The sequence below is a fragment of the Muntiacus reevesi genome, chromosome 9 (assembly GCF_963930625.1).
Source record: "Muntiacus reevesi chromosome 9, mMunRee1.1, whole genome shotgun sequence".
NCBI classification, from domain to species: domain Eukaryota; kingdom Metazoa; phylum Chordata; class Mammalia; order Artiodactyla; family Cervidae; genus Muntiacus; species Muntiacus reevesi.
In genome coordinates this window covers 34,516,664-34,544,368 of record NC_089257.1, presented here as the reverse complement: position 1 = coordinate 34,544,368, position 27,705 = coordinate 34,516,664, and the positions used below count along the sequence as shown (strand labels likewise).

The 27,705-nt window shown below is 37.6% G+C and overlaps 1 protein-coding gene across 1 annotated transcript in view; it reads right to left on the bottom strand.

Moving 5' to 3' along the window:
- Positions 1-852: 852 nt before the first annotated feature.
- GDPD4 (glycerophosphodiester phosphodiesterase domain containing 4) overlaps positions 853-27,705 on the bottom strand; it is a 123,915-nt gene continuing 97,062 nt past the window's right edge. The window contains exons 11-15 of the mRNA XM_065945974.1: positions 26,166-26,320; positions 11,308-11,455; positions 6,561-6,643; positions 5,742-5,794; positions 853-875 (exon numbers count right to left, since the gene is read on the bottom strand). Coding sequence (XP_065802046.1) covers positions 853-875; positions 5,742-5,794; positions 6,561-6,643; positions 11,308-11,455; positions 26,166-26,320 — 462 coding nt within the window. The remainder of the gene's footprint in view (positions 876-5,741; positions 5,795-6,560; positions 6,644-11,307; positions 11,456-26,165; positions 26,321-27,705) is intronic.

Here is a 27,705-nt window from a genome sequence, read left to right as displayed (position 1 = left end):
CAAATGACATGTTCATCTTGTACTGCTGGTATAATTCTCACTTGCTCCAGATGTTTTACCCTATTTTATTTTGATGGATTCAATCTGTTAATGTTTTGTCCAGGATTTTTATGTCTAAGTTCATGAAAGACACTGATCTATAAATTTAGTTCTTATACTATCTTTGTTAGATATCTTTTATGTAAGATTATTGCTGGTCTCAAAGAATCAGCTAGGAAATGTTCCTTTGCCTTCTTTTTCTGAGTTGGTATAAAATTGGTATTATTTTAAAATATTTGATTAACCAGTGAAACTTGTTGGGTCTGGACTTTTCTTTGTGCTATATTTTTGATACACAGATTTGATTCTGATAGATAGTGGGTTATTACAAATTTCTGTTTTTACTTCTCTCAGTTCTGGTAAGTTGTATATTTCAAGGAGTTTGTTTACTTCATTTAAATTGTCAAATTTAATGGCTTAAAATGTCTATAATTTTCCTTTATACTTTTAGGATTTGGAGATAGTCCCTCTTTCATTAATCATTCACCCATACAGGCAATCCAATTTTCTCCCTCATTCATTTTACTAAGAATCTATCAATTTTATTTATCTTTCCTAAGAACTAACTTTTCACTTAAAAAAAATTTCTCTATTGTTTTGGAGACTCAGACATAGAAAGCAGACTTGTGGACAGAGTGGTGGAAGGGGATGGTGTGACAGATGGAGAGTAGTATGTAAACATATGTATTACCATGTATTAAGCAGACAACTGGTAGGAATTTGTGGTATGATACAGGGGGCGCAAACTGTGGTGACCTAGTGGGGTGGGATGGGGTGGGAGCGAGGTTCAAGAGGCAGAGGACATATGTACACCTATGGCTGATTCACGTTGATGTCTGGCAGAAACCAACACAATGTTGTAAAGCAATTATCCTCTGATTAAAATATTATTAGAAATAAATTTAAAAAATTTCTCTGTTGTTTTATCTTTTCTATTTCATTGCTCCTATTTTTATTATGTCCTTCCTTTCACTTGGAGAAAAATTTACGTTTATAGATTTTTTTTCATTTACTTATATTAGTTGGAGGCTAATTACAATATTGTAGTGTTTTTTTTGCCATACATTGATATGAATCAGCCATGGATTTACATGTGTTCCCCATCCTGATCCCCCCTCCCACCTCCCTCCCCTTCCCATCCCTCTGGGTCATCCCAGTGCACCAGCCCTGAGCACTTGTCTCATGCTTCAAACCTGGACTGGCGATCTGTTTCACAACTGATAATATACATGTTTCAATGCTATTCTAGATTGTTTTAATATTGATTAAGTGTCTACCTTAACAATCTACCTTCTAACATTTAAAGTTACAAATTTCCCTCTAAGTTAGACTTTAAACCGTACCCCACAAATTTTGCTGTAGTATATGCATTACCCTTTAAAAATATTTTCCAATTTCCCTTGTGACTAACCCCTTGATTAATGAAATGTTAAGAAATACATTAATTTTCAGTATTTAGGATTATCTAGATATTTGTTTGTAATTTAATTTCTTCTGTGGTCACAGAACAGTGTGTGATTTTGATCTTTTGAAATTTACTGATGACACAGTTAACATATTTTTATTTCTGGCACCCATAACTAATTACTGTAATTTCAGTCATTTTTATTATCTTTGTTTTTTAATCTTCATATAAGTGATCCATATATTACCTTTACTATATATGTACATTTTCCAGTGAGATTTTTACTTTTGCATGCTCCCTTATCAATTAGTGCTATTTCTTTTCAACTTAAAGAACTCCCTTTAACATTTCTTACAGAACTGGCTTAGTGGTGATGAAACTCGCCTAGCTTTTGTTTTTCTGGGAAACTCTTGATCTCTCTCCTTCAACTCTTGCTGGGTAGATAATTCTTGGTTGAACATTTTTTTCTTTTCAGGACTTTGAATGTATCATGCCTGTCCTTTCTGGCCTGTATATTTTCTGCTTAAAATATTTGTTGATAGGTTTTTGGGATTTCCCTTGTGTGTAATAAGCTGGTCTTTGCTTGCTTCTTTTAGGATTTCTCTTTCTTTTTACCTTTTTAAAAAAAGAGTAGTAAAACCATATATACACACAAACACATACACACACAAACACATTTCTATACCCTGACCCTTAGACTCATAATAAGTATGAATGTGGAAGTTTAATATTTTTTAATGGATACATTGTATTTCATCAACTAAGAGAATGCTCACACTGTACTTGGGTTGAAGGTTTGGATTATTTCCTTTTTTAAAAAAATTATTTTTAATTGGAGAATAACTGCTTTACAATGTTGTATTGGTTTCTACCATACAACCACACAAATCAGTCATAATTATGTATCTCTCTCTCTCTCTCTCCCTCCTCCCTCCCCTCCCCCTTACCATTTTAATTGTAATGTGTCTTGGTGTGTGTCTTTTTGGGTTCATCTTATTTGGAACTTTCTGGGCTTCTTGGATCTGGATATCTGCTTTCTTCCCCATATTAGGAAAGTGTTTGTCCACTTTTTCTTCATTTAATATTTCTGGCTCTTTCTCTCTCTCTTCTCCTTCTAGAATCCCTATAATGTGAATACTATTACACTTGATGCAGTCTCAAATGTCTCATCATGTATCTTCCCATTTTAAAATTCTTTCTTCATTTTGCTGCTGTGTCTGGGTGAGTTACATTTTTTTGTCTTCCAGCTCACAGATACATTCTTCTACCTCATCCATTCTGCTGTTGAACCCTTCTAACTTATTTTTCAGTTCAGCTATAACTACTGTTTGGTAATTTCTTATACATTTTATCTTTCTGATGAAGTTTGTACTGTTCTTCCATCTTTCCCCCCAAGATCAGTGATCACATTTATGACCATTAATTTTAACTCTTTAGCAGGTAAATTGCTTATCCCTATTTCATTTAGTTCCTTTTCTGAGGTTTGGTCATTCTTTTATTTGGAACGTATTTCTCTGTCCTCTCATTTTGCTTAATTCTTAATTCTCATTTTGCTCAATTGTTTAATTCTCTCATGTATGAGGTAAATCAGCAATCTCTTCTAGATTTGTTTTATGGCTTTCTGTGTGGTCTATTTTGGCAAATATGCCATGTATATTTGAAAATGTTGGTATTCTGCAGTTGTTGAATATAATATTTTCTGTCAATTAGAAAACTGATAGAAAATAGAAAAATTATATTTTCTGTCAAGTTCTCTGAAAGTATTCAGATATCCTTTCTGATTTTATTTTTTGTGTGTTGTTCTTTCAGGTGATGGGAGAAGAATCTTAAAATCTCTGAGTATGACTTCTTTCAGTCTTTTTTAAATATGTTTTGATGCTTGGCTCTTAAGTATATAATTTACAGAGTCTTCCTGATATAGCAACTGTTTATCATTATGAAATCTTTATTTCTAGTATTGCTCCATGTTTTGAAGTTTTCAGATATTATTTCTTATGCTTATTTTTACATGGCATATTATTTTCTATCCTTTTGGTTTTACTTTATTTGTGTTTTTATGTTTTAAGTATTTCTTTAGTAGACAGCATATGTTTGGGTCCTCCTTTCTTCTATCCAGTCTGACATTCCCTACTCCTGGTTTTGAGAATTTGGTTCATTTATATTTATGTAATTAATAAAATGGTTGAATTTATGACATGTTTCAACTTGTTTTCTATTTGTTTTGTGTATTGTTTTGTTTCCTTTGTTATTTTTCTCCTCAATTCATCTGTTACAAGAGATATTCTCCTGCTGGCTTTGAAGAAGTAAGATGCAATGTTGTGAGAAAGCCTTATGACTAGGGCCTAAAGGTAGTCTCTAGGCTCTTAGAGCAAAACTCTTTCAAGAATGATTAAGAAAACATAGATGACTTTGTACTTGTAAGGAACTAAATTCTGCCAATAACCAGTGCACTTGGAAAAGGACTGTGTCTCAGATGAGATTACAGTCCAGGCCAACATCTTGATGTTATCCTGTTGAGAATTTTGCAGGGGACCCAGCAAAACAATGCCTGGACTCCTGGCCTGCACAAACTGTAAGATGATAGATTTGTGTTGTTTTGAGCTTCTAGGTTTCTGGTAATTTGTTACACAGCAATTAAAAACTAAACATATGGTAATAGAATATATCCAAAAGAAGCATAAAAATTAAATAGGATAAAGGACTTCCCTGGTGGTCCAGTGGCTAAGACTCCCCACTCCTAATGCAGGGGGTCCAGGTTCCCTCCCTGGGCAGGGAACTAGATCTGACATGCCACAACTAAGAGTTTTCAAGGCATAACTAGAGATCCCATGTGCTATAACTATGACCCGGTACAGTCAAAAGAAAAAAAAATTAAAATTGAATAGGTTAAAAATAAAAATAAGTGGTCTGGGTAATAGGAATCCCAAAAAGAGAGTAATGGGAGAAAAATATTTGAAAAAATACGGACAGAACATTTATTTTCTTACTGATCTAAGAAATTTAGCAAACCCTAAGCAGATAAATACATACACTGAGGTAAACCATAATTCAGAACTGTGAGAAAAATCAACTTCTGTTGTTTGAGGCACCCAGTCCTTGGTACTTCATTTTGGAAGCCCTAGTTTGCTAATAAATTACTAAAAATCATAAGGTAGCTGGAACACAGCCTTCAGTCATCTTAAGAGTGATCTTTTTTAAAATCCATAAAACAGAGTCACTGGCGATCACTCTATATCTTAAGAAAGTTGAGTCATTTTGGTTAAAACATTCAACTTTATAGTAGAAAAGACCACTGCTCTTCAAAGTTCTGAATTTATTTTTTCATGGTCTCTATGGACCCATTCCTACAACTCTAAGTAATGTATGTATTGAACACTGCCAGCTGGTACACAGCAACTCAAGATCTTTACCACTGTCCACAAGAAGTTAAATTAATTCATGATTTTGTGACTGTACCAACCTTACTTAAGGCTTCAAGAGCTATGGGAGGAAACTGTATTATGAACTTCCTCCTAACTGGTTTTCTCTTTGACATTGCATTGGCTTCCCAAACCAGTAACTCACTATGTGACTATCTCCACAACCTCCTAAATAACAAACTCTAGCTTCCCTTCCCTTACTGGACCTATCTCACTCAGTCCTGAGTTATTTTGCTAAATAACACGTTATTCTGCTATTCTATCCTTTTACCCAGAAGTTTAAGCATATTGCTCCTTTGTTTGAAACTCATTTGTCATTTCCTGATTGTTTATATGCAGAGCCTAGACTCTAGTCCAGAATTCCAGGATCTCAGCAATTTTCTCCTTCTAACTTCCAACGTAATCACCACTGGAGCCACATAAAGCACTTTCAGCTCCGGCTGTCCTGGTCCTAGATGCCTGAGCCAAAGATGTCAACTGCTATACATTTGCCTGCTTCCTCATTGGTTCTCTGTGGGCCAGAGCTCTGTTCTCTTGAACCACTCTCCACAGAGAGCTTTCAGGTACTTCAGAGTGCCTGATACAAAGTGGGTACTCAATAATAATTGTGATGAATGAATATATGAACAAGAGAGCAAATAAACAACCACATTAAAAGTCTTCCAAGGAGTCTCACTGCTTACGAGGATAAAGTCCACAATGAATCTGGATGTTAAGGGCCCCTTAGCCCAGCCTATTTTTCCCAGCTGCTCACTGGTTCCCACCCCCTGATTTTTAGACTCCTTCAATTCTTGTCAGGAACATTAGAGTCAGGCCCTGCCTCCTGGAGGCACTGGGTAGGGATAAGGAGATGGGAGGGTGCTAGGCCTCTGACTTACCTGTGTAACTGGTGATACCCTGGAGGATTTTTTCACTCTGGCTTTCTCTCAACCTAGAAGGAAGCAGAGTGTTTACGAGCCTCACAGACCTCTTTCAAAGAGACAATAATAACAGGGAGTGGACAGAAAAGTACATTACCCAGTCAAATGCTACCTTAGGCAGAGGGTTTGTAGCATCCCCCCTTAAAAGATAACTCAGATGAAATGATGGGCATGATGAGGTCTAAGGAACCATGGTCCCTTCTAGCTAAAATTCTTCTACCAGAAGTCCCCTCCCCTGCCCTGAACCTTGTAATCGTGTAGCATTATCCTTCAAGAATTCTCAAATGTCATTTTTTTTGACAGATAAAAAGACTATGGTCTGGAAAGGGGCAGTGATTTTTCCACGGTCACCCAGCAACTAAAGGAAAAGCCAGGACTAAAACCCAGGCTTCCTGGAGTGTGATCTTGCCCCTTACACAGCACCTTGCTATGTCCCATCTTATGGAAGGGGGGAAGGTGGAGGCACTTGTTCTGAACAATCTTCAACCCCTCTCCTCTCCCAACTGATCCACACGGGATCTGTATTAACAGGCTTTGATTAAACTTTAGTGAGAGCCCTAATTCTTAGAATATGATCTCGTGTTAGGAGGAAGAAGGGGTGTGAGGAGCTGCAGGCAGCATGAGGAGAAATGGGAGGTTAGGATGATAAAACCCTGTCTCCCTGAGGATTTGCCATGTGGGGTTATAGGAAGAATGTAACTGTTTTTTTCTTAAATTTCTGTAAAACCATTCATACTTTTGGAAAAAAAACATTTAAAATTACAAATAAATGCTTACCAAATAGAATAAAATATGGCAACAATGAAAACTGCAGAAAGAATATCCAAGAAAATCCACATGAACATATAGAAATTTGGTGTCTGCAAAACAGAAAACAGAGTTATAGGAGTTTGCAGCTGGAAGGGATTGTAGCTCATGTGGGTCAGTCCCTTGCTTGAACCAGGGATGGAGCAGGGGCAGAGCAGAGGGAGGAACCATGATTGCCAGAGTTGGTGTCAAACACAGAGGGTACCCGCTGCTATCCTAACAATCCCCTCTTGCATGTGCCAAGGGCCCTACAAGGGCTAAAACACTCCACACACTTCATCTCCCTGGACCCTCGACTGAGGTCTGAGGGAGTCCCAGAGATGTCACAAAACAAGTCTACTCTGGACCCAGGACTACAAGCCCAAGTTTCTAGACTTCCAGTGCTCTATGTGTTCATGGCACAGCTTTCCAAACCTGGCTGTGCATCTAAACCTACCTGAGCATCAGATTTTAGTAATACAGGTTTCTGGGCCTTATTAGAGACTCCTGGAGCAGAATTTCTGCTCTCCAGAAACAAGTAATCAGTCTATGAACCAGCATTTAGGAATCATTCCCCTAATTCACTGTGCTTCAAATAAGCATGTTGAAAATACACTTCTTAACCAAGACTAACATGCCTACTTCTTGAGTCTCCTTGTATAAATCACCCATTTCACAAAGCTCCATCTTCTAGTTTCACTTCCATGAGCTTTTACATTCTCTGGTTTGATCCTCCCTTTCTACCTTCATTATTTCACCTCCAATACTATTTGATGGTACTGGGTCTGACATGATTTTTTCTTTCTTAAGCCATTTTCCACCCAATCACAAGGTCTTTTCTTGGACTGATTAGTAATGATAATAATATTAACAATAATAACACAAATGATTGTGATAATGATGAGCACAACTAACATTAATGAGCATTTATAGGAGCTAAGGAAGTGTTATAAGCATGTTAAGGGTATTTGCACAGCAATCCTTTGAACAGATCTAGTAGGCAGGTACAGTAGAAGCTTTTAACCAAGTTCCACTAATCTAAGGCTCCTAATGCCCTATGGTGGAGAAGAAAATGGCAACCCTTTCCAGTATTCTTGCCTAGAGAATCCCGTGGACAGAGGAGCCTGGTGGGCTGCTGTCCATAGCGCTGCAGAGAGTTGGACACGACTGAAGCAACTTAGCATGCATGCATACACTGGAGAAGGAAATGGCAACCCACTCCAGTATTCTTGCCTGAATACTTGCCTGAATCCCAGGGACAGAGGAGCCTGGTGGGCTGCCACCTATGGGGTCGTACAGAGTTGGACATGACTGGAGCGACTTAGACATGACTGAAGCGACTTAGCAGCAGCAGCAGTGCCCTATGGGCACCTGACCAATGCCTTGGCCTGTTCTAGGATGCCCACTGGGTGTGCGTACAGTCACTAAGAATCAGTTGTTCTTACTGTCCATATGGCTTTTAACAACTGTACTTGTTATGATTGTGCAGTATAATTAAATATTACTCAGATCTGTAAAAATTGAGTAAAAAAAACATGCCAGTTTCAAAGGAAACTAAGTCAATGCTTAGAATTACTTGATGATGAAAGGAAAGGTTATTAAAAAATAAACTGCAGATTTCCCTGGTGGTGCAGTGAGTAAGAATTCGCCTGCCAATGCAGGAGATGCAGAAAATGTGGGTTCAATCCCTGGGTTGAGAAGACCTCCTGGAGGAGGAAATGGCAACCCACTCCAGTAATCTTGTCTGGAGAATCCCATGGACAGAGGAGCCTGGCCGGCTACAGTTCACAGGGTCGCACGACTGGGGAACTGAGCACATACGCATGTCAATGCAGGGGACAAGCATTCAATCCTTGCTCTGGGAAGCTTTCACATACTGAAGAACAACTAAAGACCATGCACCACAACTACCGAGTGCGTGCTTTAGAGCCCAGAAGCCATAATTACTGAGCCTGCACGCCACAACTACTGAAGCCTACACACTCCAGGGCCCGAGAACTGCAGATGCTGAGCTTGTGTGCCCTAGATGCTATGCTCCACAATAGAAAAGCCACTGAAATGAGAAGCCTTCTTTCTCACTGCAATGAAAAGTGGCCCTTGCTTGCTGCAACTAGAGAAAGCCCTTGCAAAGCAATGAAGACCCAGCACAGCCCTAAAAAAAACCAAACAAACAAAACTGCAAATGAATTAGGTATGAGTGAAACAGTAAGAGAGTAGGGGTGGTGGGATTATTATAAAAATCTGGGTGGATTCCTCATCCTCCCAATGACTTTAAGAATCGGACATGACTTAGTGACTGAATAACAACCAAAGGAAACAAAACTTAGAAATTATACTTGGTTCATTTCAGAGTATATATAAGCAAGGGAATGCAGAATTCAATCAGCTAAAATGCCCTCAAAGGAAAGACCTTGAGTCTTTGTCAAAGGTGAATAAGCATTTTTAAATGTACGAGGTATGTATGTGGTGGATTGTTTATAAAAACGACCACAATATTTCTCACCAAATGCAGGCCTGTATGGAATATGACTTTGTTGTTCCTCTCCATCAAGAAGTGAAGTGTGTCTCTCCTCTGCCCCCATTAAATCTGGACGACCATGTGATCACCTTTGGCCAGTGGAACATTAGCAAACATCACACGTGGGAGATCTTTGAAAAGGCATATGCATTGGGGCTTGACCTCTCTTGTTGCTGAGAACCCAATGCCACCAGGAGAACATGAGCAAGTTAGCTTCATCGAGGATGAGTGACTAAATGAAGACAGACCTCAGTCATCCCAGGTAGAATCCTAGACATATGGGTGAGGCCATCCTAGATCACCTAGCCCAGCCAAAGTGGCTGGGACCAGAGAAAGCACTCAACCATCATAAAGACTGTGACAAATATTTGTCAGTTTTAAGTCACTAAGTATTAGATAGGTTTTTTCAACATAATAAAATGCTAACAGATCACATAACATTTATTTCATAATTCCTCATCTAAAATTTCTGAATTAACAGATCGCTAAGCAGACAGGATTATATTGGATAAAAATTGCTTCTACTGTAGTACTTTTAATCCCCAGTTTACAAATAACAAACTGAAGCCCGGACAAGTTAACTAACATTTCCAAGTTCACACAGTAAGGGTTTGGGCCAAGATCTGAGTCAGCATATTGTAACCCAGAGTGTGGGTTGCTTAGGGAGGTCCATGGATATTGGCCTTACCTTCCTGAACAAACCGACCTTGAGTCCTTTAAAAAAGCCCAGGCCAGGTGTAGAAACAAGCTTTTGACTTAACATCCTTTCCACTCTCTGAATTTTGAATCACATGAATTTATTATCAATTCAAATAGTAAATTGAAAAGTTTTACTTAATAAAGTTTTATTTAATATACCCAAAGGGACAACTTTCAGACATTATTGGTTTAGAGGGATAGGATTATGGAGGGGTATATTGATTTCCAATTTATGTATTTTAGAATGATCGAATTTTATATACTGAACAAGTTTACTCTAACCAATTTTTAAAAACAAAAATGCTAGAAAAATGTATAATATATACATGATGGAGGATATTACAGAGACAGGCAAGTAGAGAGGCTTCACCTATGCCAAGGGACCTGTCATCCAAGGTTTCCTTGAGGGTAATCTGCAGAATGCTGCCCAAGGCACCAAGGAAGAAGGAATAAGCAGTTTGATAATTCCACCATAGGGCCTCAATGCAGCACTGGCTCTACGAGATTGTGCCCATGGCCCTGATTACCTCATACCTGCTCCTGACCCTGATAAAGTCAGAAACAAGGACCAGTGAGGCTGGAGGCATGGAGAAAGCAACCCAAAATATGTAAGCTTCTCATTTAGGTTTCTCTGACTAAAACTCTGATGTTCAAGGCAGTTTAGAGTTTGGGTTATTACTCTGGACAAGACACTTCATGTTGAATTGAGGCTTCTTGGTGATTAAAAAGAACTTTAAAAATTATCTAAGAGTGACTATAGAGAAACTATGGAATCTGAGTGAGATCTTATTCAGGGACAAGAAAAGACTGAGGTCACAGAGCAGTTTTCTGCTGTAGGCTATTGTGTCTGACTCAGTCATCCCATTCTACCTCTACACTGATAAGAAAAATTAGCTCTGTATCAGTTAACTGGCTAGCTGGGGCTCCCTTCATAGATAATAAGTGCTAGGATTTATCTGGAAGTGTAAGCCAGATGTTCAGGCCCCCCATGCCTTTAACCATAAGCAGTAGCTGGATACACACTCTCCTTTTCAAAAGCATTTTTGCTCAGGATACACAGTTTTCACTTGGTTTCTTTCCCACACCTCATATCACTGTCATCGTTGCTGTACCTTCAGAAAGGTGGGCTGCAGTAACAAAACTCTGGAATCTGACCTCATTCTGAATATTGCATTCATGTGATGATGTCAAGGATCTTAACTTCAAGTTTCAGATTCCCCATGGTGATACTCCTAGTGGGCTGAATTCAACTCCAGAGCACTGAATTACATTATGCATGAAAGGCACATGGTGAGGATTCAATAAACTGTGATTATTATACCATTAATAATAATTTCTCCCTGAAAAATCACAGAAGGTGCTGGGTGAGAGAAGGGGGAATGCCACATCTTCAATGTCACGTACGTCTCTGCTCTTAAGTAGCTCGCCTAGAGACTACACAGTATGCTAGGTGGGGGTGGGGAGGGGACAGAGACTCCTATTGTACCAGACTTGGAAGAACAATCTGGACAACCAGCTCACCATGAAGTAGTAAGGGTGATTGATCTGCTTCAGGACCTCGAGGTTGTCTGTTGTCACTGAATGAATACTGGAACACCAGGCCAGTGAGAAGAGCCAAGGTTCATTGACGAGGTACACATTGATGGTGATGTTAGCTGCTTTATATTCTCTGGGAAGAAAAAGAACCCACAGGAGATTTAGATTTAATCTCACTCTCACATCTAAAAGGCAAACAGCCACCGTATCATGAAAGGTTGTTGCTTAAATCACCGAAAACACCTGGTCAAGTGACAACTTATGATATGACATGCTGAATTAGCTCACGTTGCAATGAGGATAAAGCTCTAGTCTTAATATATCTACTCCTGTACTAACAGTAGTATTTTATTCTTTTTTTATTTTTAAAATTTATATTGAAATATAGTTGAGTTACAATGTTGTGTCAGTTTCAGGTTTATAGTAAAGTGATTCAATTATACGTACATACCTCTATCTAAATCTATACCTATTCTTTCTTAGAAACTTCTTCATTGTAGATTATTGTAAGATGTTGACTAGCTTCCTGTGCTACACTCTAGGTCCTTGTTGGTTATCTATTTTATTTATAGTAGTGTGTTTATTTTAATCCCAAACTCCTAATTTATCCCTTTTCCTTTGGTAACCATAAGCTTGTTCTCTATGTCAACAGTAATAGTAGTATTTTAGTAAACTACATGCCCTAAGACCAAAAAGGAAGGAAGGAAGGGAGAGAGGGAGGAAAAAGGAAAGCCCTGTCAGAATTTGTCAATTTCAACTCATGGTGTAAATATTCCTACAGGTTTTCTCCCATAAGCTGCTACGTGCCAGCTGCAGTACACTATCGTGTAGCAAATGTACTTACTTCCATCAGAGGGCTTACCACCTTCTACTCTATTTATCTGCTTTCTATCAGTCTCCTTTACCTGACTGTAGCAAATTAAAAGCAAAGACTGTGTTACTCATCTCTGCACATCCAGTACTTGCTTCATAAGTAGTTAACTGAAGAAATAAAGAAATAAATGTTGATCTGGTAAATTTACACTTCAAATATAAAGAATTTTTTAAAGCACTTAGTAGGGGAAATGGAACCCAAATGCCAGTAGGTATTTGTGCTGTCTAAAGAGACAGAAAGAAAGTAAGTAGAAGAACATCTAGTAACTCTAGTCAAGTTGTCACTTTTTGGAAAACCTCTCACAAAATACAGCAGGTAAATCCCTTGAAAATTTTTTGTTGTAACCTTGAAATGGCATAGCATATTGGAACAGCTCTGTGCAAGTCTGCATTTGAATCTATCTTTGCCTGTACTAGCTTCACAAGTTCTTAGGCTCAGTGTAAAAACTGTAAGATAAAAATAATACTACCATTTTCGAAGGAGTGCTTGCAATTAGTTATCCATATTGGGTATCTAAGACAATTCTAATGTCTTAGAGTTGTCTCTAAGATAATTCTACAGATCACCTAAAGATTAAGACAAAAACCAGAAATGAGGATACAGTAGTAAAAAGCTACCTTTTAAAACTTTTTGAAATCAACATGCAAAAACCATTTACAATTTCTATATATTAATAATTAACCTATAAAAACTGAAACATAATGTACCATTAGCAATTACCCCAAAGAAATGTAAATACATAGGTATTAACAAAACAAGCATAGGATCTGTAAGCCATAAACTACAAACTATTGATGAAGGTAATCAAAGAATATTTAAGAAGTGAAGAGATGTGTATTTATGAATTGGAAGACTTAGCATCATAAAATTCTCCTCAAACTGATCTATAGGTTAATGCAATTTCTACCAAAATATCACCAAGGTTTTTTTTTTTTTATACAATTAACCTGACTCTAAAATGTATGTCAAAAGGCACAGCCCAAAATTAACTAAAACTCTGTTGAAAAAGAATAATAAAGTGAGAGAGACTCTCTCTACTTTAAGTCTTACTATATAGCTACAGTAATCAAGACAGTGTGGTATTAGGGAAGGAACAGACATATGGAACCATGGAACACAATTTTAAACCCAGAAATAGACCATAAGAATATGTCAAAATGATTTTTGACAAAGGTGTAAAAGCAATTCAGTGGGATAAGAGTTTTTCAACAAATGGTACTAGAGCAATAGGACAGGCATACATAGGCAAAAAACCCAGAAAACCTCAACTTATGCCACATACTTCATATAAAAATTGACTCAAATGGATCACAGACAAAAACATAATGTAAAACTACAAAACTTTCAGGAAAAATTGAGACCTATGGGCTAGACAGAGAACTCTTCGACTTGACAGTAAAAGCATGATATATAAATGAGAAAACTGATGCTAGATCTAATTAAAAATTTAGAACTTTTGTTCTATGGAAGAATCTTAAGGAGATGCTACAGACCAGAAATAGACTGGGACAAAATATTTGCAGACAGAACATCCAGCAAAGGATTTTATCTATCCATGTTTTGTTAGAACTCTCCACCATGACCTGTCCATTTTGGGTGGCTCTACACTGATGGCATGGCTCATAGTTTCATTGAGTTAGACAAGGCTGTGATCCATGTGATCAGTTTGGTTAGTTTTCTGTAACTGTGGTGGTTTTCACGGTGGTTTTCATTCTGTCTGCCCTCTGATGGATAAGAAGTTTGTGGAAACTTTCTGATGGGAGGGATTGGCTGAGGGGGAATCTGGGTCTTGCTCTGATGGGCAGGGCCATGCTTAGTAAATCTTTAATCCAATTTTCTATTGATGGGTGGGGCTGTATTCTCTCTCAGTACTTTGACCTGAGGTCAAACTGTGGTAGGGGTAATGGCAACCTCCTTCAAAAGGGCTTATGCCAGCATGCCATGGCTTCCAGGACTGTTGTATTCAGTGACCCTGAGCCCATGGCAGGCCACGGTCAACACACGCCTCTGCTGGAGACTCCTGGACACTCACAGGCAAGTCTGGCTCAGTCTTTTGTGGGGTCACTGCTCCTTTTTCCTGGGTCCTGGTGTGCACAAGGGTTTGTTTGTGCCCTCCAAGAGTCTGTTTCCCCAGTCCTGTGGGAGTTCTGCAATCAAATCCCACTGGCCTTCAAAGTCAAATTCTCTGGGAATTTTCAGTCCCTCTGTTTGATCCCCAGGTTGGGAAATCTGTTGTGAGCTCTAGAACTTTTGCAACAGTACGAGAACTTCTTTGGTATAATTGTTCTCCAGTTTATGGGTTGTCTGCTTGGTGGCTCTGCAGTGGGGCTAATGGTGGCCTCCTCCAAGGGGACTTATGCCACAATGCCATGCCTCCCAGGTCTGCTGCAGCCAGAGCCCCTGTCCCTGTGGCAGGCCACTGCTGACCCATGCCTTTGCGGAGACACTCAAACACTCAAGGCAGGTCTGGCTCAGTCTCTTGTGGGGTCCCTGGGTCCTGATACACACAAGGTTTTGCTTGAGCCCTCTGAGTCACTGGTGGGTATGGGGTTTGATTCTAAACATGATTTTGCCCCTCCAACTATCTTGTTGGGGGTTTCTCCTTTGCCCTTGGATATGGGGTATCTTTTTTTGGTGGGATCCAACATTCTCTTGTCAATGGTTATTCAGTGCTTAGTTGCAATTTTGGAGTTTTTGCAGAAGATGAGCATACATCCTTCTACTCAAACTCATGGCATTAGAAACTTACTCCCCACTGGGCCAATACTGGCATATTGGGAAGACAACTTATTCCTCTCTTCATCTAGACTTTCAAACTATTGCACAATTGAACTTATCTCACATACTAGCAAAGTAAGGCTCAAAATTCTCCAAGCAAGGCTTCAATAGTACGTGAACTGAGAACTTACAAATGTTCAAGCTGGATTTAAAAAAGGCAGAGGAACCAGAGATCAAATTGCCAACATCCGTTGGATCACAGAAAAAGCAATGGAGTTCCAGAAAAACATCTCTTTCTGCTTTATTGACTACACCAAAGCCTTTGACTGTGTGGATCACAACAAACTGTGGAAAATTCTTCAAGAGATGGGAATATCAGACCACCTTACCTGCTTCCTGAGAAATCTGTATGCAGGTCACGAAGCAACAGCAAGAACTGGACATGGAACAATGCACTGGTTCCAAGTTGGGAAAGGAGTACATCAAGGCTGTATATTGTCACCCTGCTTATTTACCTTGTATGCAGAGTGCATCATGCAAAATGCTGGACTGTGTGAAGCACAGGCTGGAATCAAGATTGCTGGGAGAAATATTAGTAACCTCAGATATGCAGATGACACCATCTTTATGGCAGAAAGAGAAGTGGAACTTAAGAACCTCTTGATGAAAGTGAAAGAGGAGAGCGAAAAAGCTGACTTAAAACTCAACATTCAAAAAACAAAGATCATGGCATCCTGTCCCATCACGTCATGGCAAATAGATAGGAAAACAATGCAAACAGTGACAGGCTACTTTCTTGGGTTCCAAAGTCACTGCAGATGGTGGCAGCAGTCATGAAATTAAAAGACACTCGTTCCTTGGACGAAAAGCTATGACCAACCTAGACAGCATATTAAAAAGCAGAGACATTACTTTGCCAACTTGGCCCATATAGTGAAAGCTATGGTTTTTCCAAAGCTTCATAGCTTATGTATGGATGTTAGAGTTGGACCATAGAGAAAGCTGAGTGCAGAAGAATTGATGCTTTTGAATTGCAGTGCTGGAGAAGACTCTTGAGAGTCCTTTGGACTGCAAAGAGATCAAACCAGTCAATTCTGAAGGAAATCAGTGCTGAATATTCATTGGAAGGGCTGATGCTGAAGGTGGAGCTCCAATACTTTGGCTACCTGATGGGAAGAACTGACTCATTAGAAAAGACCCTGATGCTGGGAAAGATTGAAGGCAGGAGGAGAAGAGGACAACAAGGATGTGATGGTTGGACACGAGTTTGAGCAAGCTCCAGGAGTTGGTGATGGACAGCCGGGAGTGCTGCAGTCCTTGGGGTCACAAAGAGTTGGACATGACTAAGCGACTGAACTGAACGGACTGATAGAAGTAAGTCTAAAAATTTAACAATAAAAATCAAGCCATTTAGTTAGAAATAATAATAAAAGACATTTTACTGAAGAGGATAAACCATAGCTTTCACTATATGGGCCAAGTTGGCAAAGTAATGTCCCTGCTTTTTAATATGCTGTCTAGGTTGGTCATAGCTTTTCTTCCAAGGAACGAGGGTCTTTTAATTTCATGACTGCTGCCACCATCTGCAGTGACTTTGGAACCTAACAAAATAGTCTGTCACTGTTTGCATTGCTTTCCCATCTATTTGCCAAGGCAACTAAGAACATGATAAGATCTTCAGTATCATTACCCGTCAGAGAATGAAAACTAAAACCACAATGGGATATCACTACACACCTATCAGAATGGCTACAGTAATAAATGACAATGCCAAAAACTGCAAGGATGTAGAGCTCTGGGTCATCATACATTGCTGGTGGGATGTAAAACAGTACAAGCCCTTTGAAAACATTTGGAAGTTTCTTATAAAACTAAATAAAACTTACAAAGTTTCTTAGAAAACTTTGAAAACTATCACACCCCAGCAATTGCATTCTTAGCCATTAATCTCATAGAAGTAACAGCTTATATTCACAGCAGGCAATTCTGGGAAGATGGCAGAAAAGGACGCACCAGGAACCTGATCCCATCCTGGACAATAACACTGGCAAAATCTAATGTAACTATTAATATTTTGGTACTATGGCATCTATTGTAGTCTTACAACTTTCAGGGACGTTTTAGATGGTAAGCATTTGTCTTACTGGAGATTCACAGGCATAGGAGGAAATTAAGATATTCCCAGGTAAATGAAAGCTGAAGGAGTTCATGGGCACTAAATCAGCCCTGTAGGAAAAATTCAAGAGAGTCCTCCAAGGTGAAATAAAGTCAAGAGACAGTAGCTCAAAGTCTAGGGAGACAAAAAGATCTCAATAAAAGCAAATATAAGGGCAACTATAAAAGACAGTATTATTGTAACAATGGTTTGTAACTATAGTCTTAATTTTATACATAATTTAGCAAAAGATCTATAGGAAAAAACCAGAATTATTAGTCTAAAAGCTAATAATTTTATAACTATCAACTCCACATGTTGTCTTCTACATAATTTAAGAAACTTGCATTTAGAGGAAGTATTAGTTTATATTTGAGGCACACAGTATATAAAAATGAAATTTTCTGACATCAAAAAGTGAAAATGGAAGGATTGGAGTTATAAAGAAGAGTTATTGCATGTTACTGAATTTAAGCTTGTATAAATTCAACCACAGTGTCATAACTTTAGGATGGTAAGTGTAATTCCCATGGTAACACAAAAAAATTAGGTATAAAAAATATAAAAAAGGAAATGAGAAAAGGATTTCAGCATTTCACTACAAAAAACAACTAAACACAAAATAAAACAGTAAGGAAGAAAATAAGGGGAAAATTATAAGGTATATGCTGCTGCTGCTGGTGAGTCGCTTCAGTTGTGTCCGACTCTGTGCGACCCCACAGATGGCAGCCCACCAGGCTCTGGTGTCCCTGGGATTCTCCAGGCAAGAACACTGGAGTGGGTTGCCATTTCCTTCTCCAATGCATAAAAGGGAAAAGTGAAAGTGAAGTCGCTCAGTCATGTCCAACCCTTCGTGACCCCATGGACTGCAGCCTACCAGGCTCCTCCGTCCATGGGATTTTCCAGGCAAGAGTACTGGAGTGGGTTGCCATTGCTTTCTCTGATAAGGTATATAGAAATAACAAATTAAAATAACAGATGACAGAAAAAATATTTACAAAAATGACAGCATAACAACATGACAATAATCTTCCCCCTTTTCAGTAATTTTTAAAATGTAAATAGATTAAACTCTCCAGAGATTGTCAGAATGCATAAAAACATATGACCCATGATTATGCTGTCTACAGAGACTCATTTAAGATCCAAATGCACAGACAGATTGCAAGCGAAAGGACAGAAAAGTTATTCCATGCAAACAGTAACTAAAAAGAGCATGGGTGGCTATATTAATATCAGATAAAACAGGGACTGTGTCAAAAAAGTTTACCTGTGACAAAGGAGGATATTAATACAAGTTTCAACATAGCAAGAAGATATATTAATTGTAAACATTTATGTGCCTAATGATAGACCAGTAAAATTTATAAAGTAAATACTGACAAAATTGAAGCTATATAATAACAGTTGGGAGATTTTAATATCCCATTCTCAATGATAAATAGAACAATTGGACAGAAGATAAGTAGGGAAACACAGGACTTAACACGAGAAACTATATCTAAGAGACAGAACACTCAATCCAATAAGAGCATACACATTCTTCTCGAGTGAATGTGTGACAACTCTCACTTTAGATATGTTAGGTCACAAATTATATCCAATCAAACAATTAAGTCAGAAGTCTAACAAAAGGAAAATTGGAAAATTCACATATTTGTGGGACTTAAGTCTAAGGGAGGCAAAAACACCTCAATAAAAGTAAATATAAGGGTAAGTATAAAAGCTAGTATTATTACACTTTCAAGTAACTATGGGATAAAAAAGGAAATCACAAGGGAAGTGAAAAAATATATGGAGATGAATGAAAATGAAAACATAAAAACTCATGGGATGCAGCAAAGGTTATGCTAAGGGGGAAATGCATAGCTATAAATTCTTACATTTACAAAATAAGACAATTTTTGCATCTATGTTCATCAGTAATGTGAGCCTGTAATTTTCTTTTTTGTGATATCTCTGCTTTTGCTATCAGAGTGATGGTGGCCTCACACAATTAATTCAGAAGTGTTCCTTCCAAATAATATCATCAATGTCACAGAAGAACATAGATGCAAAAATCCTCAACAAAATAAGAGCAAACCAAATCCAACAATATATTTAAAAGCTCATATAACATGATCAAGTGGGATCTATCCCAGGACTGCAAGGAGTTTTCAATATTATCAAATTGATCAATGTGAAACACCACATTAACAAACTGAAGAATAAAACCCACATGATCATTTCAATAGATGTGGAAAAAGCTTTTGATAAATTTCAATATCCATTTATGATAAAAACTCTACAGAAAGTGGGCAAACAGGGAACATTCAGTATAATAAAGGCCACATATATGACAAACTCACAGCTAAGATCATACTCAGAGTTAAAAAGCTGAAAGGACTTCCTCTAAGATCAGATCAGGAACAAGACAAGAAGGCCCACTCTCATCACTTTTATTCAACATAGTTTTGGAAGTCCTAGCCACAGAAATCACAGAAGAAAAGAAATAAAATGAATTCAAATTGGAAAAGAAGAAGCAAAACTGTCACTGTAGATGACATGATAAAATAGAAAATCCTAAAGACACTACCAGAAAACTACTAGAACTCATCAATGAATTCAGTGAAGTTGCAAAATGCAAAATTAATGTGTATAAATCTATTGGACTTCTATACGGTAACAACAAAATATCAGAAAGAAATTAAGGAAACAACCCCATTTGCCATTGCATCAAAAACAATAAAATACCTAGGAATTAACCTACCTAAGGAGGCAAATTGGAGAAGGAAATGGCAACCCACTCCAGTATCCTTGCCTGGAAAATCTCATGGACAGAGGAGGCTGGTGGGCTGCAGTCCATTACGTCGCAAAGAGTCAGACACAACTGAGCGACTAACACACAAGGAGGCAAAAGACCTGTACTCTGAAAACTGTAAGATGTTGATAAAAGAAATGAAAGATGATGCAAAATAGATGGAAAGGTAAACCGTGTTCTTGGAATAGAAGAAGCAATACTGTCAACACATTATTGACCAGAGATGTATTAATAAGTTTTTTGTTACCCAAATGTTATTGACTGGAGATGTATCAATATTTGCTTACATAACAAATTGCCAGCCATAGGTTTTGTCTTCAGCAAAAACTCCCTGGTCAATAATAGGTATGGAAACACAAAAGACCCCAAATAACTAAAACAACCTTGAGAAAGAAAGGGGCTCAAGGAATCATAGTCCCTGACTTCAAGCTATACTTCAAAGCTATGCAAACAAAACAGTATAGTGCTGTTACAAAAATAGAAATGTAGATAAATGGAACTGGGTAAAAAAGAACAAAAATAAACCCACACATTTATGGTCAATTAGTCTACAACAAAGGAGGTAAGACTATACAAGGGAGAAAAGGTAGTCTCTTCAAAAAGTGGTGCTGGAAAAACCAGACAGCTATATGCAAAAGAATGATTAGAACAGTCTCTAACACCATACACAAAAATAAACTCAAAACGGATTAAAGACCTAAATGTAAGACCAGCTATTATAAAAGTCTTAAAGAAATACATAGGTAGAACACTCTGTGGTATAAATCACAGTAAGATCTTTTTTGATCCATCTCCTGGAGTAATGAAAATAAAAACAAATGGGACCTAATTAAAACTTAAAAGCTTTTGCACAGCAAAGGAAACCATAAACAAAATGAAAGGACAACCCACAGAATGGGTGAAAATATTTGCAAATGAAGTGACTGACAAGGGGTTAAACTCCAAAATATACAAAGAGCCCATGCAGCTCAAGAGCAAAAAAACCAAACAACTCCATCAAAAAATGGGCAGATCATCTAAATAGACATTTTTCCAAAGAAGACATATAGGTGGCCAAAAAGTACATGAAAAGATGCTCAACATCAATAATTAGAGTAATGCAAATGGAAAATACAATGAGTCATCACTTAATACCAGTCAGAATGGCCATCATTAAAAAAATATACAGATAATAAATGCTGGAGATGTGGAGAAAAGGGAACATTCCTGCACTTTCGGTGGGAATGTAAATTGGTATAACTGCTAGGAAGAACACTACTGAGGTTCCTTAAAAAACAAAAATAGTTACTATGTGATCCAGCAATTCCATCTGGGTATATACCCAAAGAAAAGTCTAATTCAAAAGATACATGTACCCCAATGGTCAGAACAGCACTACTTACAATAGCCAACACAGGGAGGCAACCTATATATGCCCACTGACAGATGAATGGGTAAAGAAGATATGGTGTGCAAGTGTGCATGCGTGCATACACACACACAATGGAATATTACTCAGCCATAAAAAGAATGAAATAATGCCATTTGCAGTACATGGACGAGCCAGGAGATGGTCATATTAAGTGAAGTAAGCCAGACAGCAAAAGACAAATATCCTGTGATATCACTTATATGGAATCTGAGAAAATGATACAAATAATTTTTTTTACAAAACAGAAATAGATTCTCAGACATAAAAAGCAAACTTCTAGTTGCCTAAGGGGAAATACAGGGAGGAATAAATTAGAGTTAAATCAAGGGATAAATTAAGGGATAAATTAAAATATAAACAATATCAAATACAAAATAAACAAGGGAACTTCTGTATAGCACAGGGAACTACATTTAATAACTTGTAAAAAACTAAAATGGAAAAGAATTGGAAAAATTAAAAATATATATGAATCAATTTATTGTACACCTGAAACTAACAAAACATTGTAAATCAATCATACTTCAATCAAAAAAATTTTAAAAAAGAAACAGAGTACTAGGGATATAATGTGCAATATGATAAATATAATTAATGCTGCTGTATGTTATATGTGAAAGTTATTGAGTAAAAAACTTCTATTACTCCAGTTATTCATCTATATGAGATGATGGATGTTCACTGAACTTCCTGTGATAATCTTTTAATGATATTTGTAAGTAAAGCATTATGCTGTGCACCTTAAACTTATAGTGCTATACTTTATATATATATGAATATATATTTGTATATTTGATAAAAGTAGAAGAAAAAATTTCAAAACCAAGAAAGATTTCATATCAACAACATATCTTTACAACTTAGGAAACCAGAAAAAGAAGAACAAATTGACCCAACATAGTAAAAGGAAGAAAATAATAAATATTAGAGCAAACACAAAATAAAGAACAGAAAACCAACAAAGAAACCAAAAGTTAGTTCTCTGAAAATATCAACAAACTTAGTAAATTTTAGCTAGAGGTACTAATAAGATAAAGAGAAAAGACCCAAATTACTGAAATCAGAAATGAAAGTGAGCACACTATTACGAGATTTATAGTATTTAAAGGATTATAAAGGATATGAGCAATATGAGCAATTGTATCCCAATAAATTGGGTAGCCTAGGTGAAATGGAAAAATTCCTAGAAGCAACAAACCTACCACAACTGTATCATGAAGAATTAGAAAATGTGAATAGATCTACAATCAATAAGGAGATTGAATTATTAACCAAAAGTCTTCCAACAAAGAAAAGCCCTGGATCCAATGACTTCACTGGTGAATTCCATCAAACATTTCAAGAAGAACTAATATGAACCCATTATGGTGACATTAGGAAACCAGGAATCAATAGGATGTGTTAATGTGAAGAAATTGGAGCATTTGTGTCCTCCTGTTTTTAGAGTTGTGAAAAATAGTACGGTGATGTCTCAAAAAATTAAAATTAGAATTACCATGTAATTCAGCAATTCCATTTCCTAGTATATACCCAAAAGAAATGAAAGCAGGGCCTTGAAGAGATACTTGTACCCCCATTTTCATAGCAGCTTTATTCACAATAACTGAAATGTGAAAGCAACCCAAGTGTCCATCTGTTGACAAAAGGATAAGCGAATAGTGGGATATACATACAATGAATTATTATTCAGTTAAAAAGGAATATATTCTGCAGTGGATGAATTCAACATGGATGAACCTTGAGGACTTCATCTTAAGAGAAATAAACCAGTCAAAAAAAGACAAGTACTATATAATTTCACTTACATGAATCAAAATCATAAAGATATAAAATAAAATGATTGTTTCCAGAGACTGGAGGCAGGGTATGACGGGAGTTCATCGTTTAATGAAAACAGAATTTGAGTTTACAAGTTACAAGTTGAAAAGTGTTAAGTAGGTGGATGGTGGTGACTGCTGGACAATGTAATGAATGCATATTAAAGCCACAAAGTTGTATATTTAAAAATTATCACAAAAGTAAATTTTAAGTGTATTTTAACATAATCAAAACAGTTTTTAAAGAGAGTGAAGGGCTTCCCTGGTGGCTCAGAGGTAAAGAATCTACCTGGCAAACGCAAAACATGGGTTTGATGCCTGGTCTGGGAAGATCCCGCATGCTGTGGAGCAACTAAGCTTGTGTGCCACAACTATTGAGCTTGTGCTCTAGAGTCTGGGAGTTGCAACGACTGAGCCCATGTCCCACAACTACTGAAGCCCACAGCCCTAGAGTCCATGCTCTACAATAAGAGAAGCCACCTCAGTGAGAAGCCTGAACACTGCAACTACAGAGTAGCCCCCACTCACTGCAACTAGAGAAAAGCTTGTGCAACAACAAACACCCAGCACAGCCAAAAATAAAAATAAAGAGAGGAAAATCTGAGTAAGCTATAAACCCTTAGTTAAAAAATTGTGTTCACATGAAAACCTATACAAAAATATTCACATTTATTAAAAATAGCTCATAAATTGATGAAACAATCAGATATCCTTCAGTTGGTGAATAATTAAAGTTTAGTGCATTCATACAATGGAATACTATTCAGCAATGAAAAAGAACCAGCTACTGACACATGAAACAGTCTTTATGAATCTCAAAAGGAATTACACTGAGTGGAAAAAAGCCAGTCACAACAGGTTGCACACTCTATGATTCTTTTACATATTCTTCTTAAAATGACAAAATTACAGAAGTGCAGAAGAGATTATTCACTGAGAAAGTTAGGGTTTGAGGTGAGTTGGATATGCAAGGAAGGGGAATGTGGTTATCAAAGGGCAACAAAAGGAATACTTCTGGTGATTAAACAAACCTGTATCTTGGTTGTGATGTTGGATCCACAAACACACATATCATAAAACTGCACATAGATCTATATATATTAATACCAAAAAAAACCCACACAAAAATGAATATAAGTTGGGGAAATTTGAATAAGATTGGTGGATTGTATCAATTTCAATATCTTGGTTTTGAAATCATACCAAAATTTTGAAAGTTTTACCACTGGAGTAAACTGGGTAAAAGTACACAGGACTATTTTCTATTATTCCTTAGATATTAACATGCAACCATCTCAAAATAAAAAGTTTAATCTGAAAAATATTCTATTTTAAAAAATATAATAAAATGTATTAAGTATTACTGAATATCATTTATAAGAACAATAGCACAAATGGCAGAAGGTAATAAATGGAATTATGTTCTCCTAAGGACTGCAGATGGTGACTGCAGCCATGAAATTAAAAGACGCTTACTCCTTGGAAGGAAAGTGATGACCAACCTAGATAGCATATTAAAAAGCAGAGACATTACTTTGCCAACAAAGGTCCATCTGGTCAAGGCTATGGTTTTTCCAGTGGTCATGTATGGATGTGACAGTTGGACTATAAAGAAAGCTGAGTGCTGAAAAATTGATGCTTTTGAACTATGGTGTTGGAGAAGACTCTTGAGAGTCCTTAGGACTGCAAGGAGATCCAACAACTCCATCCTAAAGGAGATCAGTCCTGGGTGTTCACTGGAAGCACTGATGCTGAAGCTGAAACTCCAGTACTTTGGCCACCTCACGCAAAGAGTTGACTCATTGGAAAAAGCCCTGATGATGGGAGGGATTGGGGGCAGGAGGAGAAGGGGATGACAGAGGATGACATGGCTGGATGGCATCACCAACTCGATGGACATGGGTTTGAGTAAACTCCGGGAGTTGGTGCTGGACAGGGAGGCCTGGCGTGCTGTGATTCATGGGGTCGCAAAGAGTCGGACATGACTGAGCGACTGAACTGAACTGAACTGAAGGACTTAGTATTCTGTACTCTATACTATGGAATAATGTTAATTCAAGTGGAGTGTGATAAATCAGCAATACATTTTATTGGTATCCAGGTGAATACAACAACGCAGTCCGAGGCTTGAAATACAGAAAAGTAACTAGGGGATTTTTTACTAGCCCAGGGAGATTTTGGATATATATCTATAGCTATATCTACATCTATGTTCATAAATATGGGCTTCCCTGGTGGCTCAGAGGTTAAAGCGTCTGTCTGCAAGGCGGGAGACCTGAGTTTGATCCCTGGGTTGGGAAGATCCCTTGGAGGAGGAAATGGCAACCCACTCCAGTATTCTTGCCTGGAGAATCGCATGGATGGAGGAGCCTGGTGGGCTACAGTCCACGGGGTCGCAAAGAGTTGGACACGACTGAGTGATATATGGGTATATGGGTATATTCATAAATATAACTACACCTGTATCTCCAAGGAAACTTTGTCTCAGAAGCATTTAGAATTATCTGAAAAAATTACTTTTAACAGAAAGGGTATAGGGATTAATGTAAGCAGTGATTAATAAATTTGAAAAAGTTATATTATTCCCAGGTATTTTTAATTCTGAAAATGTATCTCTAATTATAATATTTATGAATTTGATGTTTAATAATTTTTGTTTATACTATAAGAGATCTTGATGTCTGGATCACAAAGTCACTTATAAGATACTGGAATCTATCTGGTAATGGCAGAGGACATCAACAACTTTTTGAGTTCTGACTTTTCAAATACTTACTTTATTTAAAAAGAAAAACACCAAGAATACACAAAAGTGGGTTAAATGATGAGAGACTGGAGGACAGGAGAAGGGGCTAAAGACTACGTTCCAGGAACAGAGCCTACTTTTGATAAACATTTTTTGGCAGACAGGGAGGGAAGGGTAAGAAGAGGAAAATAGGGAATTTCACAAAGATAGCCACACACAGAAATTCTTGAGATGGGAGGAGAAATTTAAGTAGCTTGGCTGGGATGCAGATTTTGTGCAAGAAAGGCAACACACACCAAGAGAGGTGTGGTTAGACACTTACTTCAACCCATTGTGGAACAAGTTCTTGTAGTCGACGTTTATTCTAGTGATCTTTTCTTTCGTAAGTTGTTCGATAGTGAATAACCGGCCAATGTGCTGAAAACCAGGAGCTTTGCTCCTGACGTAATCCCTATCGGAACCTGGTAACCAAATAATCTGCAAGGAGAAACAGGAAGTCTTTCAGTGGATAATCAGCTATCTAGGTACAAACAGCCTCATGTAGAATGGGAGAAGTCTCATTCCAGCATGAGTAACAGTTTATAGGGAGCAGCGATTCTAGCCCTTGATGAAACAGTCAACCTGACCTAATATTGTCTAGTGAACTCTTGTAATGGGGCTTTCACCAGGGTTGTTCTGGAGCTGAGTTTTCCCAGTTAACATCGTGGGGTGAAGGGTTCACTGTGTCACTATACTACCTAAAGTGGATGAGTGGGTGGTAGGTGTGGAGGAGGGGTTGGAATCATAAATATCTCCTCTGGTTGATGATGCTACAAATCATCTTTGAGAAGAGTAATTTCTTGTCAATAGGAAATGCTATTATGACTCATCTGTGGAAAGAGTTCTATTTGCAAAATGATAGACATTTGTTTCATTCATGGCATTCTTCCATATTCTGAGAATTAAAGATATGTGGAATGACTGACTGCCAAAATGCAGAGCTTTCTGGAAAACATGATGAATAAATTTTCTGCTGAAATCAGAACTTTCTATATCATGAATGAAAGCTGGTATTGAAAGTCTTAGCGTTCCCTTTCTCTAAGGCCCTTTCTCTAAGAGATGTATGTTGATGATAGTGCAGGTCACATCATACAGCTATTAAACACATTCCCTTTCAACACAGTGGTGACATTTGATTTGGAATAGCAAACAGCCTCAATGTTTTCCCTACTGATACAAATTTAACTGGCTCATTCACAAACTGTCACATGTATTGGGTTGACCAAAAATTTTGTTCTTTTCTTTTTTTCCTGTAAGATGGCTTGGGCAGTACTTAGTTGTCTTTAACTTCATTTGAGACAATTTTATTAGATTGTATTGTGACAGTTGAAATATTCAGTTCAGTTCAGTTAAGTCGCTCAGTCATGTCCGACTCTTTGTGACCCCGTGAATCGCAGCACACCAGGTCTCCCTGTCCATCACCAACTCCCAGAGTTTACTCAAACCCATGTCCATCGAGTTGGTGATGCCATCCAGCCATCTCATCCTCTGTCGTCCCCTTCTCCTGCCCCCAGTCCCTCCCAGCATCAGGGTCTTTTCCAATGAGTCAACTCTTCACATGAGGTGGCCAAAGTACTGGTGTTTCAGCTTCAGCATCAGTCCTTCCACTGAAATATTAGTGTGCATTAAAAAAAACTTACCAAAATTGGAGAATTTTAGTGTTGTTACTTCAATATTGAAGAAGAAAGAAGTCACATTTTTGACATCTTATGCTTTAATTTTTTCAAGAAAAGTAAAAACACAACTGAAATGCAAAAAAAAGATTTGTGCAGTCTATGGAGAAGATGCTGTAACTGATGGAACATGTCAAAAGTGGTTTGTGA